Source organism: Erithacus rubecula (genome assembly GCF_903797595.1).
Source record: "Erithacus rubecula genome assembly, chromosome: 2".
Lineage (NCBI taxonomy): Eukaryota > Metazoa > Chordata > Aves > Passeriformes > Muscicapidae > Erithacus > Erithacus rubecula.
The window spans coordinates 23,806,991-23,824,985 of record NC_136685.1 but is presented as its reverse complement, the minus strand read 5'-3'; the positions used below and the strand labels follow the sequence as shown (position 1 = coordinate 23,824,985).

The 17,995-nt window shown below is 39.3% G+C and overlaps 1 protein-coding gene across 4 annotated transcripts in view; it reads left to right on the top strand.

Annotated features, from left to right (window-relative positions):
* LOC306798550 (dystonin-like) overlaps positions 1-17,995 on the top strand; it is a 283,743-nt gene that overhangs the window by 205,864 nt on the left and 59,884 nt on the right. For all 4 annotated transcript variants that reach the window (XM_079298670.1, XM_079298669.1, XM_079298672.1 and 1 more), the window contains 6 exons: positions 471-600; positions 2,147-2,346; positions 3,748-4,243; positions 5,152-6,626; positions 16,141-16,302; positions 17,314-17,484. In XM_079298670.1, the coding sequence (XP_079154796.1) occupies positions 471-600; positions 2,147-2,346; positions 3,748-4,243; positions 5,152-6,626; positions 16,141-16,302; positions 17,314-17,484 (2,634 nt within the window). The remainder of the gene's footprint in view (positions 1-470; positions 601-2,146; positions 2,347-3,747; positions 4,244-5,151; positions 6,627-16,140; positions 16,303-17,313; positions 17,485-17,995) is intronic.

Below are 17,995 nucleotides of genomic sequence, written 5' to 3'. Positions count from 1 at the left end.
TTTAAACTATTGGTGTAGGGGATCTACATGAAATTGTGATAGCAGGACTTCTACTGAGGTAAATGAGGCCCCACCACACTCCTCTCTGTCAGAGCTAGCTGGGTTATTTCTGCTGTGAGTTATAATTTGCATTAGTCAGTTTGGCTTCTGTACACAAATAGATTCCAAGTATATGTGAATATGATGGGACCTAGTGAATCTTATTTATCTGAATTCTTCTAGTTCTCACTTGTTTAAATTAAACAATAATTATTAATATAGTTTGTATCTGTCAGGTTCTCTCTTCAAAAAAATTGACTAGTAACATATGTCATTATATGATGTTTTGAGATTCATAGCAGAAAAGTAGTATATACAGGTGAGATATTTATTTTTTTATCTTCATATTTGGCACTTCAGTATTATGGACTGCAAACTTCACCATTTTTCTTTCTTGTCTTATTTATTTATTTTATCACCTGAATTTTCAGCTTTTTGAAACTGAATTAAAGCAAAGTGCAAATAAAGTGCAGGAACTAAAGGACAAAATTACAGAGCTGTTGGAGAAGAACCCTGACTCTCCTGAGGCACCTAAGTGGAGACAAACATTGGATAAAATAGGTACTTCAATAAATCTATATTATAGCTCAGACTGATTTGGAAGTTGTTTTCTTTTGAATTTTTAAATTTATTAGCAATAACAAGTATTTTTGATACCTTGTTTCCTCTTACCTCTTAAATTCTGTGGAAATATCTCTATTTGCAAGCATGTAGATCTGAAACCAATCCAGTGATGTCCATGTGCTGTGACACTCTGCACAGGCTATAGATTGATTCCCTGTTAGAGAGGCTTTCTCTTTTTCAAATGGTGTGGAGCTAGAACTCGATTGGCCACTTACAAGCAACATATGTATTTTGTTCTTTTTTACAAAATATAACAAATTAAGGTGATTCTAATTTCGTGTAGTGAATGGTTTGAGGTTTTGGTAGTGCTTTTCTGCATGTATTTTCCCCATGAACTAGTGGCTTTTGGCATTTTGTGGGTTTGGTGGTATTTTACTCTTGCTTAAAACTGCATAAATTTTGCTAAAAAACTTTTTAAAAACCCACTGAAAAAAAAAAAGAAAACTGTTTGGTCAATAGATTTTGAGATATTGCAGCACCTGTCATGAGCTTAAAAATTCTTTTTATGTTAGTCATATTTTAAATAAATAATAGGTCAATAGCATTGTATGTCAATCTTGTTTCATAGTGATAAATATTTCCTTTGCTACACCAAAAGTAATTTTGAAGCTGAGAATTTTTCCAGTCTGTCTTGCTTGTAAGTGAAACTCTAGAAAGTTTAAGTTGCAGGTCTCCAACAGATCTTTAGTAGTGTTGAAAGGGGATTAATACAGAATAAGCAGACAACTGTGAAGCAGCAAAAGGAACTGTAAAAAACAGGGATGAAAATCAGGGACAGGGAGAGTTAGCAAAATACCAGAGCTGACTGAGCAAGCACTGACAGTATTACAGAGGGAAAGGGGGAAGTTAGAAGACTTAGACTCAAAGGCTGCTCTGGAAGCTACTTGCCATAATGGAAAAGACCACAGGCTGGCAAGGTGTGAACCTAAGCTCACACAGTGCTTGTGAAATGCCTATATGCAGAAGTATTCTCTTTAGCCATCATTAGGTACCTGGTTTAGATGTTTTAGATGAATAATACAGACATTTGAAAGAATTAGGCTTTTTCAGAGAGCTGTTTAGAGTTGAAGCCTAATTTTGGACTTCTGCTCACCCTTGAAAACTTATGGGGATTTATTAGTGAATAAGCAGGGAGATGTGTCAGGCACCTGAGTTATAACTGAGTAGAACCCTTTGCCTTCTATATAATTTGAAACCAAAGCCTGAACTTGAGGGCATTTCATTTAGTAGTATTCTAATATAATTTTATTTCATGTTAAATATTCATTGCTCTAAAAGTTCCACAGGTGGCTGACTGTCATCCAAGTGTATGTGGGTCTGACTTCTAAAAGATATTATTTGCAGAGTCACTGCAATAAGGCATCTGGAGTTAATCAGCATGAAGCCTTATGAGAAAACTCTGTTTATGTTTCATATGTAGTCTGCTGTCTCATAATCCATCTGCTAGAACATGCATGCAATATGTTAACATTATCATTGTTAGATTCCAAATGGAAAGAACTCAATCAAGTTACATCTGAGAGACAACAAAAACTGGAGGAGTCTTCAAATTACCTGATCCAGTTCCAGACAGCAGAAGCTCAGTTGAAGCACTGGCTTGTAGAGAAAGAGCTAATGGTCAGTGTGCTGGGTCCCTTATCTATTGATCCTAATATGCTGAATACACAAAAGCAACAGGTTCAGGTGAGTAGTGTCAACACACATTATTGATTTAAGTTTCTTCTGCCTTTTTGCTATTAGCAAAGTACTATTTTGCATCTAGAGCAGAGCATGGTTAGTATAAGCCATTAGATTTGTTTATCTTTAGGTTTCAGCTTATGTCATACTTGACTACAAGACAAAATTATCATAAGAGTGAAAAGAGATCAGAGCAGGTAAAGAAAAATGTTGAGGAGACATTGATCCTCTGATATGTCTTTCTGTTTTGGCCAAACTGTGGTTTCTCTGTAATGGAATGAAAATGCCCCTTTGAATTTTATTAATTTGACATTTTACTGTCATTCCTCATGCTGAGTCTGTGGTTAGAACTAGCTTTTTGAGATTTTATTCCCTTGACTGTGCCAGTAGCTAACAAAAATATGAAGGCAAGTGAAATGCAGTACTGTGGATAGATATGGAGCCAAGAGTGTCAAAGACACAAGAAAAAGTGTAATGAAAAATTGGAGTAATTTACTGACAGCAACACAGCAAACTGCAGACAAAAGAAACTGAATATGAAATCAGATAAGGTGCAGAAGGTATAAAATTTAATTTCAAACATTTCTATTGCTGCCAATTATTCTAAACTGATGGGAAATTATTTGTTTTTGAAAAAAAAGTGTTACTAAAGCTTTAAAATCAGTATTGTTTAAAATGAAGTGTTTAAAACATGAACTATGTTCTAATACTGTATGCAATACTATGACTCAATATTGGTTATTAAGTGCTTCAGAAGTCTAGACAGATGGCATAAGACTATCATGTATTGCTTCACAGTCCTTAAAAGTTAAACCTAATTGACTTAGAAAGGGTTTGGAATGTTCTGTAAAGTAAAACCATTATATTTGTCCCTTCTTTTGCAAGCTGTGACTTAATGTCAAAAAAAAACCCAACTGGGAACCACTGATATAAATTTAAAGGGTCTTATACTACACATTCAGTCATTTTGTGAATTAGCCAAATAGTCTGTTCTATAATAAGACATTGTGATATAATGTCAGAATATACCTTCTTTGAAGTTCCTTCTTGAGACAAATATGGAAACTGTCTAGGAAAAAAGACACTACTTGAAAGTAAACAGCACTTATTTAGCTTGGTGTGGTTACTTAATTACTGTAGTATTAACAGAATTCATTGTTTCCTTGTATCTCCTGGTTGAATTTCTGTTAGATGACATGTAAATTCACCTAATTTTTTTTTTTTTTTGTTTTGTTTTGTTGATGTAAAATATTTGGAAACAACACAGTTTATGTAGAAGGCACATTTATTTCTTAGATACACTCAATAATAGAATTTAGCTACAACAAATTCTACATGATTTTCTGTCATAAGCACTTTTTTTCTCATGAAGTGCATTCTTTTTAAATTTCTCTTTTTTTCTCCTAGATTCTGCTCAAAGAATTTGACACCAGAAAGCCACAATATGAGCAGCTAACTATTGCTGGGCAGGGGATTCTGGAGAGACCTGGTGAACATCCACCCTCACATGAAATTGTAAAAGAGCAACTGGCAGCTGTGGCACAGAAGTGGGACAGTCTAACCAGCCAGTTGAAGGAGAGATGTGACCGAATTGACCAAGCCATTGTGAAAAGCACAGAGTATCAAAGTTTACTCAGAAGTCTGTCTGATAAGCTAAGTGCCTTGGATAGCAAACTCAGCAGCAGCCTGGCTGTGAGTACACAACCTGATGCTGTGAAACAACAGCTGCAAATTGCTAAAGAAATGAAGGAGGAAATAGAACAGGAAATGAAGAATATAAATGCAGCACAAGCTCTTTGTGAAGAGCTGTCAACACTGGTTGGAGAAGAGTATTTGAAAGCAGAACTTACAAGACAGTTAGATGGCATCTTAAAATCATTTAAGGATATTGAGCAAAAATCAGGTTAGTATTTATTTAAAGAAAAATAGTAACTAAGGCATAAAGTAAGGCAAAAGTTTGTGATAGAGGTGTTGAGTGAACTGAGCCTGGTGCCAGTTCCCAATCCAACCCAGCCCCCAAGCAGTTGTACATTGCAATTAAGAAGAATTCCTATGCCTTGAAAAGGTAAGTTTGGGAGAAAACTTGCAGTAAAATAGCAAGGCTGCTTTTGTCATGTCTTCCTTCAGGTGCATTTTCACTGAATTGGAATACCAAAGGAGGATGCTGCTCATTGAGCTACCCAACTTCATAGGGCAGAGTAAAAGCCAAAATGATAATTTTTAGACAAACACCAGTTAATGGCTTAGTGAAACACGGTGGTAATTGTATAAAACTGCCTGTGGCAGAAGAGGGCTGGTAGTCTGCAGCCTTTCCTTACCTTTTGAACAACAGTATTGAGCAAGTAATACATTGAAAGTGATATCATACTTTGTTCTTCCTACCAGCCTCAGTTTTGGGTTTTTAATTTCCTCTGGTCATGAGGAACTTCAAAGAATCTCCCTAGGAACATGTATTGCCTGTAGGCCATGAATTAGACACTACTAGGATATCCCACTTAATATTCCCTGTGCTTACACTTCATAGTACCATGAAGCACAATTGTGTGTTTTTAAACACCAGAATCTGCCCAAATGGGATCATATAGACACAGACTGGATGAGTTCACCTCTTTTGGCTCATGTCCTAATGCCTTCACTGCTCTTCTGTAACACAGGGATGATTCTGCCCCTTGCAAGAAACTTGACTGTCTGCCAGTCAAACTCCACATACTAAGGACTGGGTTTCCCTAAGTTAATGATCATGTATAATAGAACCAATATTAGTTACTATTTTTTTCACTAAATGAATCTCTGCTGCCTTCTCCTTTGTAGATAACCATGTTCAGCAGCTCCAGTCAGCATATGCCACTTCTCATCAGTTCCAGCAAATGTCTAAGGACTTTCAGGCCTGGCTAAGCAAAAAGAAAGAAGAGCTGAACCAGGCTCGTCCTGTGTCAGCCAAACTTGATGCCTTGCAATCACTAATTGAAGAACAGAAAGATTTTAAGAAGACAATGACTGATCAGATTAGTTCATATGAAAGAATTGTTGCAGAAGGAGAAAGTATCTTACAGAAGACTCAAGGAGATGACAAAGCAGAGTTACAATCCCAAATTGCAGCACTGAAGAGTAACTGGGATGAAATGAATAAACAGGTAAAAGAAAGGGAAGATAAATTAGCAGATTGTCTGGAGAAAGCCCTCAAATATAAGCAGCATGTAGAAAATCTGCAGCCATGGATAGAGAAGTGCCAAAGCAACCTGTGTGAATTAAAAGTTGGCATAAACCCTGTTGAAATAGAGGATTCTATTGTTCAGGTGAGGGCATGGCAGAAGGACCTGGATAAACACCACGGCATAGTGGAACTATTAAATAATTCTGCTGAAAGTTTGCTCAATGCAAGTCAAACAGATAAAGAAATTGTTCAAGAAGAAACAAAGATGCTTAATCAGAATGTGAAGGTGGTTACAGAGCAGTTACACAAGAAGAGAGAGTGCTTGGAAAATATGGCACAGAGACTGAAAGAGTTTCAGGACTCATCCAGGGAAACGGAAAGACAGCTTAAAAGTGCCAAAGAACATCTGGAAGCTCATGACTCACTTGGACCTCAGTCATTCAGTAACAAACACCTGACAATGATGCAGGCCCAGCAGAAAGCCTTGCAGGTTTTAAAACCTCATGTTGATTTAGTAAAAAAGCTTGCCCAAGACCTGGTGGTAGAAGCTTCTGATTCAGCAGGTGTTTCTGACCTCTTACTCCAAGCTGAGTCTTTGGAGCAAGAATACACTGCAGTGAAGCAGCAAGTTGAGGAGAGGTGCTCATTCCTAGAGACCAAACTTCAGGGAATTGGCCATTTCCAGAACAGCATCAGAGAGATGTTCTCTCAGTTTGCAGAGTTTGATGATGAACTTGACAGCATGGCTCCAGTTGGGAGAGATCTCAAGGTACTGCAGTCACAGAGAGAGGACATAAAATGCTTCATGAAAAAGTTGGAGGATCTTATAATGAATAATGAAAATGCTAATAAAAACTGTAAAATTATGCTGGCAACAGAAGCTGAAGCTTCTCCTGATCTTATTGGTATAAAGAGAGACTTGGAAGCTCTAAACAAACAGTGCAACAAGCTACTAGATAGAGCAAAAGCCAGGGAAGATCAAGTGGAAGGTACTATTTGCCGTGTTGAGGAGTTTTACAGTAAGCTAAAAGAATTTTCCACTCTGCTTGGGAGAGCTGAAGAACATGAAGAGTCACAAGGTCCTGTTGGAATGGAAACAGAGGCTATTAATCAGCAGCTGAATACATTCAAGGTAGGAAGATTGCTTTCTTACTATTATAAAGTATTTTACCACAGTACCATTTTCTTAAACATCATAGTGAAAGGGACTGGTTAAGTGCAGACCTTGGAGGAATTTTGTTTCACAGCAGTCTGTTCTGCCTGTATGCATTTTATGTTTTGAATGGGGATCTTATGCTCTTTTGCTACAGCTTGGCAGGCATTGGGAATTTTGTATCTCAGCTCCAAGTTCCTGCACTCCAGTTCCCTCTTCACCTCTTTTCACTATCTTGTCACCTTCTGTAATCCATCTGCTTGTTTTTGAGAAACTGCATATTGTCTCTATTTGATGTCCATGTATTACAAAACTTTCATCTTCACAGTGTGAATTTTAGACTCCAGTGTTCACATACCAGGCCACATTCACTTTGCTCATCTGAGTATTTTATGGGTTTTTTCACCTGCTTTCAGCATATTTAAGTTTAAGATGTTAGCTTTTGCCATTTTCTGTTCTGATACACTGGCCAGTTTTACCTCACTGAATTCCACTCTTATCTAGAAACATCCTAATAAAAAGAAAACAGGCAAAATAATACTATGATATTGAGATTTTTCTGTAGCTCCTTATCCAAAATGCACTCCAGAGATTCTGTATGTACCTTTTTTAATATGCCATGTCCAACTCAAAAAAAATGCATTGTGGTGATGGTGAGTGTTAATTGAGCTTTGCTGCTGAAATAAGTACACATACTTGCTTGGGTTAGGTTACAAGAAATGAATTTCCAGTGTTCATCAGAAAGATTTAGAGATGTAAGCCGTGTTTGAAAAAGGTCATAAATCTCTTAATGGCTATGTAGTAGCACTGAATATTCTGCACTGTTTTGGTTTGGTTCCAATATAATCTTGATTCAAATGTTTGTATGACTTGTACACTTAATGATAAAGCCAAACCTTCATTGAAAGATTTGATAAGCCATCTGTTAAAATTTTGATGGTCTTGGAAAAGAGTCATTACATGGCTGGCCCAACAGAGGGTGCATTTTGCTTGTTTAAGCCATATTGGAAAGGAAAATTAAACCAGAAAGCTTTCATCTGGGAATTTCAAATGGAAGTTACTGTGAGTTTTGATGATCTTTGAGAATGCATAAATAGAGACAAAAATCTTGAACAAATACTTACATTATGAGGAGATTCCATTAGACTGGGAGGATTAAAATTGTATGCCAGTCTATCCTAACAAGTCTATCTCAATTTAAAAGAGAAACAAATGGCTTTTCTTTGTATATGGTTAGTAAAACACTTTGGATATTAGAAAATAGCAGCAGCTCCTGCTGTGAATGCCCTTGCTTACATTGGCTGTACAGGACTTTTTCAAGATTTTGGGATCTCTTATTTCACCACATTTCTTGCACTTTCAAACATTAGGTGCAGCTTAAGGTCTTTGTTAATACGTATTGTATGCAATGAATTTTGTATGTAAAAACATGTATTTTATTGTAGAGAAAAATGTTTCTGGAGTGTTGTAACCTGATGAGTGGATGGTAGGAAAACCCAGTTCCCTGTGTGTTGTCCCAGTGTTGTAGTTCATCAGGACATTGGATACAACACAGTAATTGAGCAGTTTGGGAGTGGGTGACCTGTGCAGACCAGTGGGATGACAGCATCTCTGAAACACAAGAGCTTATGTGGTAAGAAGACAAAAAAACCCTGAAGAGACATAAAGGAGAACAGTGATAGCTGCATGTTTATATCCAGAAGTCTACTCTGGGATTGTATTTATATTAGATATTTATAAGCTTAGAAATGTGTTTTGCTTGAAGCAACTATTTTAGGTCATGCTTTTGCTTATGATTAAAAACACAAAGCCATTAAACAGGAGGTGAAGAATGATGAAAAAGCGAAGGGGTTGTTTAAATAAGTGAAAAGCAAATGCAGAATTAAAACAGCAGAGTGAGGAGACTTCAAAGAAAGGAAATAGGGAGACCAGAATGGGAGATTTTACTAAGTGAGAGTGTAGATAGTGAAGGGATACTGATAGGGATCAACTCTCCTAATGCTTGGTGTCAGTGCTACTGAGGCATATCAAAATTACAGTAAGTAATCTATCTGTTTATACTCTTTGCTCTTCCAGAGAGCAGTTCTACCTGAGACAGTAAACTGCAGGGAGGCTGGATCCCACAGATCCTGCTCCACTCGTGGTGTGTTTGTGTTTGCTGACATGTTTGTGCACGTACGCAAACACATAAACCTGAAAATGTGGCTGTGGCCACAAAACCACTGTCTGGCTCCTTATGCCTTTAGCTTCTGTGGTCAGCTACAGTCAGCTTCAATTCCTCAAGAGCAAAGCACAAGAGTTGTTCTTTGGAATAGGTCTATTAATGTGAAGTCTCCACTCTCTTCAGGGAAGGATCTTGTGTGATGGGCCAGAGGTGGTTTTTGTGGTTTAACCAATTTTTATGTACAAAGAGTTAGAGGTGTGTGCATCTTCTTGGCATGACATTAAAACACATAATGTTAAAACAAATAAACTGGCTTTGAGTTGTATTATATATATATATATATTTTAATTGCATATGCATACTTGTTTTATTTATATTTCTTCTTTGTAATGTACTTATTCCAGTCGGTATAGAGTGTTAAATTGAAAGTAGTTGCTGTCAATGTTCAATTGTAAGTAGTTGCCATCAGTGTTAAACTGTATTTATTTACAACACAGTTATAAATTTTACTTTCTGTAAATTAAAATCTTCAGAGCAGTTAATTTCAAAATAGAACCATGACTTTTACTTCACTTCAGGAAGAGTATAACCAAATGCAGAGTTTATCTCAATTAATATAAAACACACACAAAAAATTGCTAATTAACTTGGCTTTGTAAGACACTTTTTAAAGTCTGTATGCAGTGTATAGATACTGAAAGGAAATTTCAGTAAATTAGGTTTGTTAAGGTACACTGAGTCTGCCACCATTCTTCAAAAGCAAAACAAAAAATAATTGTGCAAATGGACTAAACCGAACATTCTGAGTTTGAGTAGCTGCACAGTGCTAGAACAGTTTTCATGAGCATGTGGTTAATCTGATTTTTGCTTTTATTTTTTGATTAAAAGTTGATATAGTCATTAGAGGTTGCCTTCTAATTGGACTTTATGGGAATTTTTAGGTAGTGTGAGTATTCCTGTCAATGAGCTTGAACTAAGATTTTAATTGGTTTATGTTATAGAATCACAGAATTGTTTAGGTTGGAAAAGACCTTTAAGAACATAGAGTCCAATATTAACTCAGCACTGCCAAGCCCACCATCAAGTGTGTCCCTAAATGCCACATCTACATGACTTGTTAGTTATGTAGAGGGTGTCAATCCTCTGATTTTTGCTTTGAAGGCAAATAATGTTGAAAGCATAATCAGAAGTTTCTCTTTAAGTTTCTCTTTGAGTTTTGTTGCATATCCCATGCACTGTTTACAAACTGTAGAATAAGATGCTAAAAATTTCCACAGGATTTACTACAGTTAAGGTCTGTATTGAAAAGCAAAAGTAATATAAGCAAGCATTAATATTTCTTTAAGAGCTGCGTTTTGAAAGTGACTTGTCTGGCAGAAACAATGAAAAATGATAAACTATTTTTTAACTGTTAAAATGATTTTGCTGTTGAACAAATATGGACCAATTTCAGCTATACACTTCCCCTATAAAATCATGCAGCACTTTCTGAATTCAGCAGGAATCTATCTGGTTTTGGTTGTTTTGGGTGAAAATAACCATTGACGATAGGACCTTTCATCAAAAGTATCTAAAAGTCTTTTCACATCTTTACTAGAGAACCTCTTTGCTAGAGAATCCAGATTAAGTTTGGCATAATCCACATGCTATATGGCTGCTTAGCAGAGAGGAGGAAGAGAGAATTTGTTTTGCATGACCTTAGTGTTTTGGTATGTACCTGACTGTTCATTAAGTAAATCAATAAACATGAAGTGTGGTATGTTTGTATTTCTTGCATACAGTGTTTGCTGCTTAATGCAGAAAGCTCAAGATGATTGTAGTGAATATGTTAAGTTTCAGTGCCTTATGCTGTCCTTAAACTGAGATCTGAATTGTCCCTGTAACTGATGGCTGCTGTCACACCAGCAGCTCAGGTCATTTGGGGTTTGGCTTCCACTGGAGTGGAGCTGCTTGGTCATGGCACTCCTGTGCTGCTGGCAAATTACCCGTGAGTTCCCCAACCCTTCCGTGATTATGAGCTACAAGTGTAGGTGCCAAGTGTTTATTTGCAACAAATAAAATACAGTGCAACTGTATTTAAAATATGTCAATTTCCCAAACCAAAATCTTTGTCCTGATTGATAGGCTGGTTTTGAGCTCCAATATATCCCATTGAAAATAAAAAAGAAAAAAACAAGTCAGATATAGGTAGTTTCCCCCCAGTATTTTAATGTATCTTTCAGTGGGAGCTGGATTCTTCAGGAGCGGCTGCCCTGTAGCCACCGCCACCCTAAGCTCCTGCCTCAGGGCCAGGGACCAGACTGAAAATAGCCAAAACTGGACTGAGCATCTCACTCTGCATGTCAGGTGCAGCAATGTGTAGCTATTCCAACACCTAATCTAAACACTAGGCGAGTTTGGAGGGATTTTTTTAAAGTAATACAGAGTAGTAGTAAGCAAACTTTCGGTGTAACTTCAGAAAGGAAGCCCATTGAAATGCCTGCTTTATGGGACGGGGCGATGGCGTGCGGGCGCGGTTAAAGCTCTGCTTCCTTCCCAGCGTTTGTCCCGGGCGGCGGGCCGGGCCGGAGCCGGGCTGGAGCCGAGCCGGAGCGGTGTGGGCCGGAGCGGGGCCGGGCCGGAGCGGTGTGGGCCGGAGCGGGGCTGGCCGCTCCCCCGGCGCTCGGAGCGGGCTGGGGCGGAGCCATGTCACCGCCTGCCCTCGCCAGCCCCCTGCGCGGCACCGAGCGAGCAGCGAAGGCGGCTGAGGAGATCCGGAGGCGGCGGGCAGGCCGGAGGGAGGGCAGCCCCCGGAGCGGCGCTCGGGGCGCGGGCGGGCCGGGCAGATGTGTGTGCCGAGCGGAGCGGGGCGTTCCTGGCGGCCGCGGCGGGGCTTTCCCTCTTCCCTCCCTCGGCTCCTGAGCAGCTGCGCCTCAGAGATGGGGAGGAGGCGAGGGCAGCCCGCTAGCTGCAGCTCGTAGTCGGGACCTGCCGAATGTAAACCTGCCGTGCCTTCGGGGAGCGCGCCACGCTTGCTCGGCTCTGCAGCGGCCTTAAGGAGCTCTCCAGGACGGCATCGGGAGAGCCGCTCTGAAACACTCGTCTTCCGACGGTCTGCTCCAAGGACGCGTTGGCTTGGCTGCGAGAAAGTGATGTTTTCCTGTGGGACTTGTGGAGGCACCACGAACAAGCCTGTTGCGAGAGGAGGATAAGCTGCCGTTCAGATCAAGGTTATTTATAGCTACTGCCAAAAAAGTAAAGGGCTGTTTTATTATTCTTGCTGTTTTGGATTTAACTTATTTCACCCCACCCCACCCCCCAGGATTTTTCTCCGTGCCTTGGTCAGGACCATACAAGCCACTGTGGATTCTGTCTTTTTAAGCTGCCACACCATGGTTTATTTATAAAGGAGATGGGACCCTGCAAGCCAGCTAAATGGATTACAGTTAAGCAGTCATGTACAGAAGATAATGTACTGCCTTCTGTAACACTTGTTCATTTGAAGGCTTATTTGGGAGATTTCAGATACAGATTCTGACCTGGAAAAATAAATGAATCCTTCCACTGAATGTTTGACATATTTGGCTACTGCTGGTTTCTTCTATACTTTGTTTTTCTGTGGCATTGGGACATTTCTGTTACTTTCTTACCGAAGCACTTTATATTTTGGGGGGTGAAGTCAATTTCCAGGTAAAGTCAATTTTTAACGGATGCACTGATAACGAATGACCTCAGCCACTTCATATCTTATGGTGTATATTTTTGTATCTATGCATCTTATGCTAAGGGCAAGTTTACTGTTTCTTCAGATTGCTAATGTTTTTTAAATGTTTGCCCTGAATCTGTGAAAACGGAGGTGTACTTGTGTGAACACTTTCAAGATGGGGAAACCACTTAGCAGGCCAGACTGTCTACGTCAGAATCCTCCATGTGTTGGCAAAGGGGAAGAAGATGAAGATCTGAATATTGAAGACTGCTACGTTCCCCAGAGGTCGATCTATGACACTGTGCGGCTGAATGAACAGATTGATTCAGGCTCCAAGGGCAGCCTCTCTTCGAGGCACTTCACAGACCGGACCTTACCCTACAGTCACAGAACACTGGACATCAGTACTTTGTGCTCCAACGGTGCCCTTAATTCTTCCAGTGTTTTTGAGCTCCGAAGCCGTGAAGCTAGCAAGTTAGATGAAAAAATGATCTTTGATGCTCTTAAACTGAACAGTGATATAATCCGGACAGCTGGGTTACCCAAAGCAAAGTCTCACACTGAAAAGAAGGAGCATAGACGATCGTGGAGAATGCTTGTTCCACCCAGCTTTCCAGATTACACTAACAGAAGTGAAAGCTCCTTTAATGAAACTGCTGATCTGTCAGAGGCAGCTAGACTAGGCAAATGCAAATGGGGTACGAATTCTCTTACCTCGGAAGAGGATGATTCTGGTTTGTGCAGCCCTCCAACAGAAAGGGAAGAAAAACAAGATACACCATTAGCAGGGGAGCAGACTCAAACACGAAGTCTGTCTTCTGCAGAAGATATCCATGTAGTAGGTCACTTCAGACCATATATCCCAGCAATTTGCAGAGAGCAGCAAACCCCACTGCTTGCAAGCATGAGTGTCCCTGTTAATGAAAACTGCAGACAGGCTTTGCATGACATTTTGCCCTCTGGAAAAGTAAAACAAAACAATGCCCAGACTCGTGAGAGTGATCAGGAAGAGATGGAGGGGAAATACTCTCACTTACAAGGTTTCAAAGAGAAAATTCTGTCACATGAAGATCCTCTCCAAGGCGATGGAAGAAGTATTACCCCTGATAAAAATGAAGTGGAAAATGCATATGAAGTTTATGAAGAAACTAAAACACGAGTCACAACAGTAGAGGAGGATTATGTGGATGATGTATCTCCTCATGTAGATGTTTATTACACTAATGCTGCTGTAAATACTAGTGACTTGGATTTTACAAAATATGAAATTTTATCTGATACAGAGGAATGCAGTGTAGCATGTACAGGCTCAAATGAAGTGGCATTTTCTGTTCAACAGCTTGAATTAGATAGTACTGTAAACTGCCCAAAAGTTTTCCCAGAGGGAAATAAAGGCAGTATCTGGACTACTGGCATCCAAGACACCTTGGATACAGTCTGCAATGGCCTCTTATCCAACAAGGTAATCAGAAAAAAAAAACAACATAGAGTTGTGAAATAGTTGCAATATAACCATAAAGATACTTGTTTAAAACTCTTAAGTTTTGCCATTACTGCAAAAACATAGCTTTAAAAAAAAAGGATTAATTAGGCAGATGCAGTGATCAGTGTCATTCACATAGCACACATGGGGTGTCCAAAATAGGTGAAATAGTCAGTATGGGAAATGAACTTGGGGCAAAGCCTGAGGGAGTGATTGTTGCTCCAGCTGTTCTGAGCAGGGCTGTTATTGCCCAGCTGGTGCCTGTGACTCCTGGCTGGAATGAATGCCTCCTCCTTGCTCTGTGCTGGTGCTCCGTGTCTGCCGTGTGGTCGCGGGCGATGCCATCCAAGGGCAGCTACAGCCCGAGTGTTCAGCCTGAGCAGCCTTACTCATCAAGGTATAAGCAGCAGTATCAGATGCTTGTGGTTTCCAAAGCAGGCAGATTAAAGGCTCACCGCCTCTTCTGAAAGCTGCCTTTTGCATTTGCGTGCCAGAAAGCAGATCTGACATTACAGTAGTATTTTACAAGCACAGGATCTTGCAGTGCTTTGTGAGTGGTGGATGAGGTAAGAGAGTAAGGGAAGCTTTGTAATAAGGAAAGGGTGTTTGTCGGGTCTGTAATTTTTTTCTTCCCACTCTGGTTGAAATCTGAGATACTTCAAGCTTTGTTGCTACGTTGTTCTGGTAAACTTTGGCCTCAGCAATAATTGTAATTTATTTTAAGCTTCTCTCCACAAAGAATGTGTGCATTTTTAAAGGGCAGATTATGGAGATCAGTTGCCTCTGTGGTAGGACGTTGTTCTCAAAAGATGTGACTTTATGGCACATAAAAGAAGAATTTGTTATTGATTCTGTGTTGAAATATTATTCTGCCTCCTCCTTACCCTACAGTCAAGAAAAACACAAGCATTTTCCTTCTTCTCGGAGCAGTCAACTCACTGCACTCTCTTAGTTTTGATGTAACCACAGTCTTACAGTTTTTAGGGGTTGTTTTTTGTCTGTAGGAATAAATCTCTTAGGGATGATTAATTTATTTTACCTCTCATGTTTAGTGTAGTTGCTGTAGCTTCCAGATTAACTTGTCAAGCTGGTGGAAGTGTGCTTAGCCACCTGAGGTCTGGAGTTTTAAAAGCAATCACTTGCCACAGCCTGTTTTGTGCAAAAGAGGAGAATTGCTGGTACATTCAGAGCGATCTCTGCTTTTCAGGATGCTGAGAAAGGTTGCTTTGAATGCACTAAGTGTACATCAAAACTGTTACTGAATGCTGCTATAGAAATTGAAGGATTTAGGGTCAAAAGTTGAGCATTCTTTAGCATTGTTTATTCATTGGTTATTTTTCACTGGCCTGTGTAATTAATTCAGGGGCTTCAGGCCATTTTCTGATCTCATTGACACTTGTGTCAGTGCAGCTTAATGCTGCTGAATACAAATGGAGATTTACATTGCTGTTGCTAATGGTAATAATCTGGCTCTGAAAAGGCCTAAATACCTGCAAGAGTAGAGTAAAGCAAACACAAAACTGCTCAAGCTGCTGTTGGGCATGGTCAAAGCCTTGGCAATTTGCAAGAATATCCTTTGAATGGAAGCCCATTTTCCTGGGATACTGTTTCAACAGCATCCATAGAGCCTCTTCCTCACTTGTTACCATTATAATCTAAACCGATTTAAAAATACCTCTTCCTTCCTTCTAATGTTTCTTTGACTTAAAACTTCGGCTTGGGTCCTAATTTGGAAAAAAATGTCTGCTTATCTCTCTTGATCTGTGCTATTCATTTTTTGTTAGATTTTCTAGATAGATAATTAAACAGAAGAGTTTCTCCAGGTTTTTTTTCCTACTCTATCAGAAGTTTTCTTTTTTCAACCCCCAAAAGTTCCACTACCTCTGTTTTTCTCTGCCCCTTTCCTTCCTATCTAAAACTACTCATGGAAATGTGTGCCATTTCCCCTTCTATGATGTATTGAATTTACTCTGTTTAGATTGAGCCTATTCTGTTTAGATTTATTAATGGTTTTTTAGGAAGGTCCTGACAAGAAATGGTTTCCTTTCTTCTAGACACCAGTTTCAAGCAATGTTTTTGTTGCATATTGTCATGCCAGCACCAGATGCATTTTATGACAGAAATTACCATGTTTCATGTCTCTCTTGGGTTTCTACTGCAGGTATTCCAGAAAGAAGAAATTGAACCCTTACAAGTAAAACAACAGGAAGTAAATTGGTTGGGTCAGGGCCTAATTCAGAGTGCTGCTAAAAGTACCAACACAGAAAACCTTGAACACGACCTTGAAGATGTCAACACTCGATGGAAGACTCTTAATAAGAAGGTTATTATCTTGTATCCTATTCTGCTTTTATTGTGTCCTGCCTTTTGATTATTTGCTCGCTGATGTCTTTCAAAATACAGGAAATTAAATATTCACTAAGAATATGAATTGCATTTGCTTTACACAATTTCCTTGTAATTCTAAGGATAAGATTTATATTGCTAATAGCCAGAGGTGTTGCTGTCATTTATAAGGTTTTGCCAAACTTTCTGGATTTTTAGTCAGGAAAGACTCACAGAATCAAGAAATGCTTGGGGTTGGAAAGGGTTCCTGGAGATCCAGTCCCATTTTCAGTCATGTTTTTTCACTTAGTTGTGTTTGCTCATGTACACTGTTGTACCTGCACAGTGCACAGAGCGATGATACAGCCCAGCTTTGTGTCACTGGTGGAATGTTTCCTTTTCAGCACCTTAAGGATTGTATTGTTTAAGGCATCAGAAAGTATTACTGCTTTCAAAAATTGGCTATAGATGCTTCTCTGTACTTTCTGAAAGTCTTCCTTCAGCAGTAGCTGCTGTTGGGAAATTGAGAGGGTGGTGAGTAAAAATGGTGCTCATCTTCTGCTCTCTTTCTGAAGGTGTGGTACAGCAGAACCAGACACCTGCTGTTCACATATTTGCCTTCTCCTTTCCTACTTTTATTTCTCACTGATGGCAATATTGGGCCTTATTAAGAGCTGCTACTTGAAATCCTGGCTCATTCTTTCTATAAGGAAAATAAAAACCATCTTAAATGCAAACATCCTGTCAGTATATTTCATAATACTGTGGCTATATAACACAGGAGTAACTTGTAAGGAATTACTAGAGCAGGCTGATTTCCTGGGAGTCTGTTCTTTCATTGGATGTCTCCAGCCCCAAGAAATTCATGCTGAATTGTGACATAGTGCTGTTATAAATAGTTACAAAAACAAGAGTATTTATTAGTGATATTGACAGATATTCTATGGATTTTGACTAATTATTTCACAGAATTAAAATGAACAGGTGAGATCCTCTACTGTTTTTTCAGGTTGCCCAGCGTGCTGCCCAATTGCAGGAAGCCCTCCTCCACTGTGGAAGATTTCAGGATGCCCTTGAATCTCTGCTTAGCTGGCTCATTGATACAGAAGATCTTGTGGCTAATCAGAAACCACCATCTGCTGAATTCAAAGTTGTCAAGGCCCAAATACAAGAACAGAAGGTAAGTGAAATGGTTTCAGAATCTCTCTCCTTCCACTGGATCAATGAGAATAAATTCCTAGTCTTTGGCAGAGCATAGTATGTGTTCAAGTGTATTGTATTACACTGGGGTATGCTGAGGTGTTTAAAGGAGCCATCTGTTCAAAACTCAAGACTTTGTCCAGGGTTGGGTGAAGTGCTCATCTTTTTGGATATAAGACAGAGTGATTCTGTGCAATCTGAGCTCTGGTCAGAATTACTAATATTATCTGGAAAGGATGTTAAAAATCCATTGGAAAAAGAGAAAGCATAAAATCCAGTATTTGGCCATTTGAAAGGCAGGTAATAAAGCCTGGTGAATTTTCACTCTAGTACTACCAAGATAAAATGGAAGATTATGGACTTAAATACTTGGCTCTTGATCTTCTTGTGTTTGTTGTTGGTAATTAGTTGGAATCCCATTGGGAAGTGGCCTGTGCTGATGTAGAAGCTCTGTATCAGTGTCATCAACTTTGGTATATTTTAATAGTGGT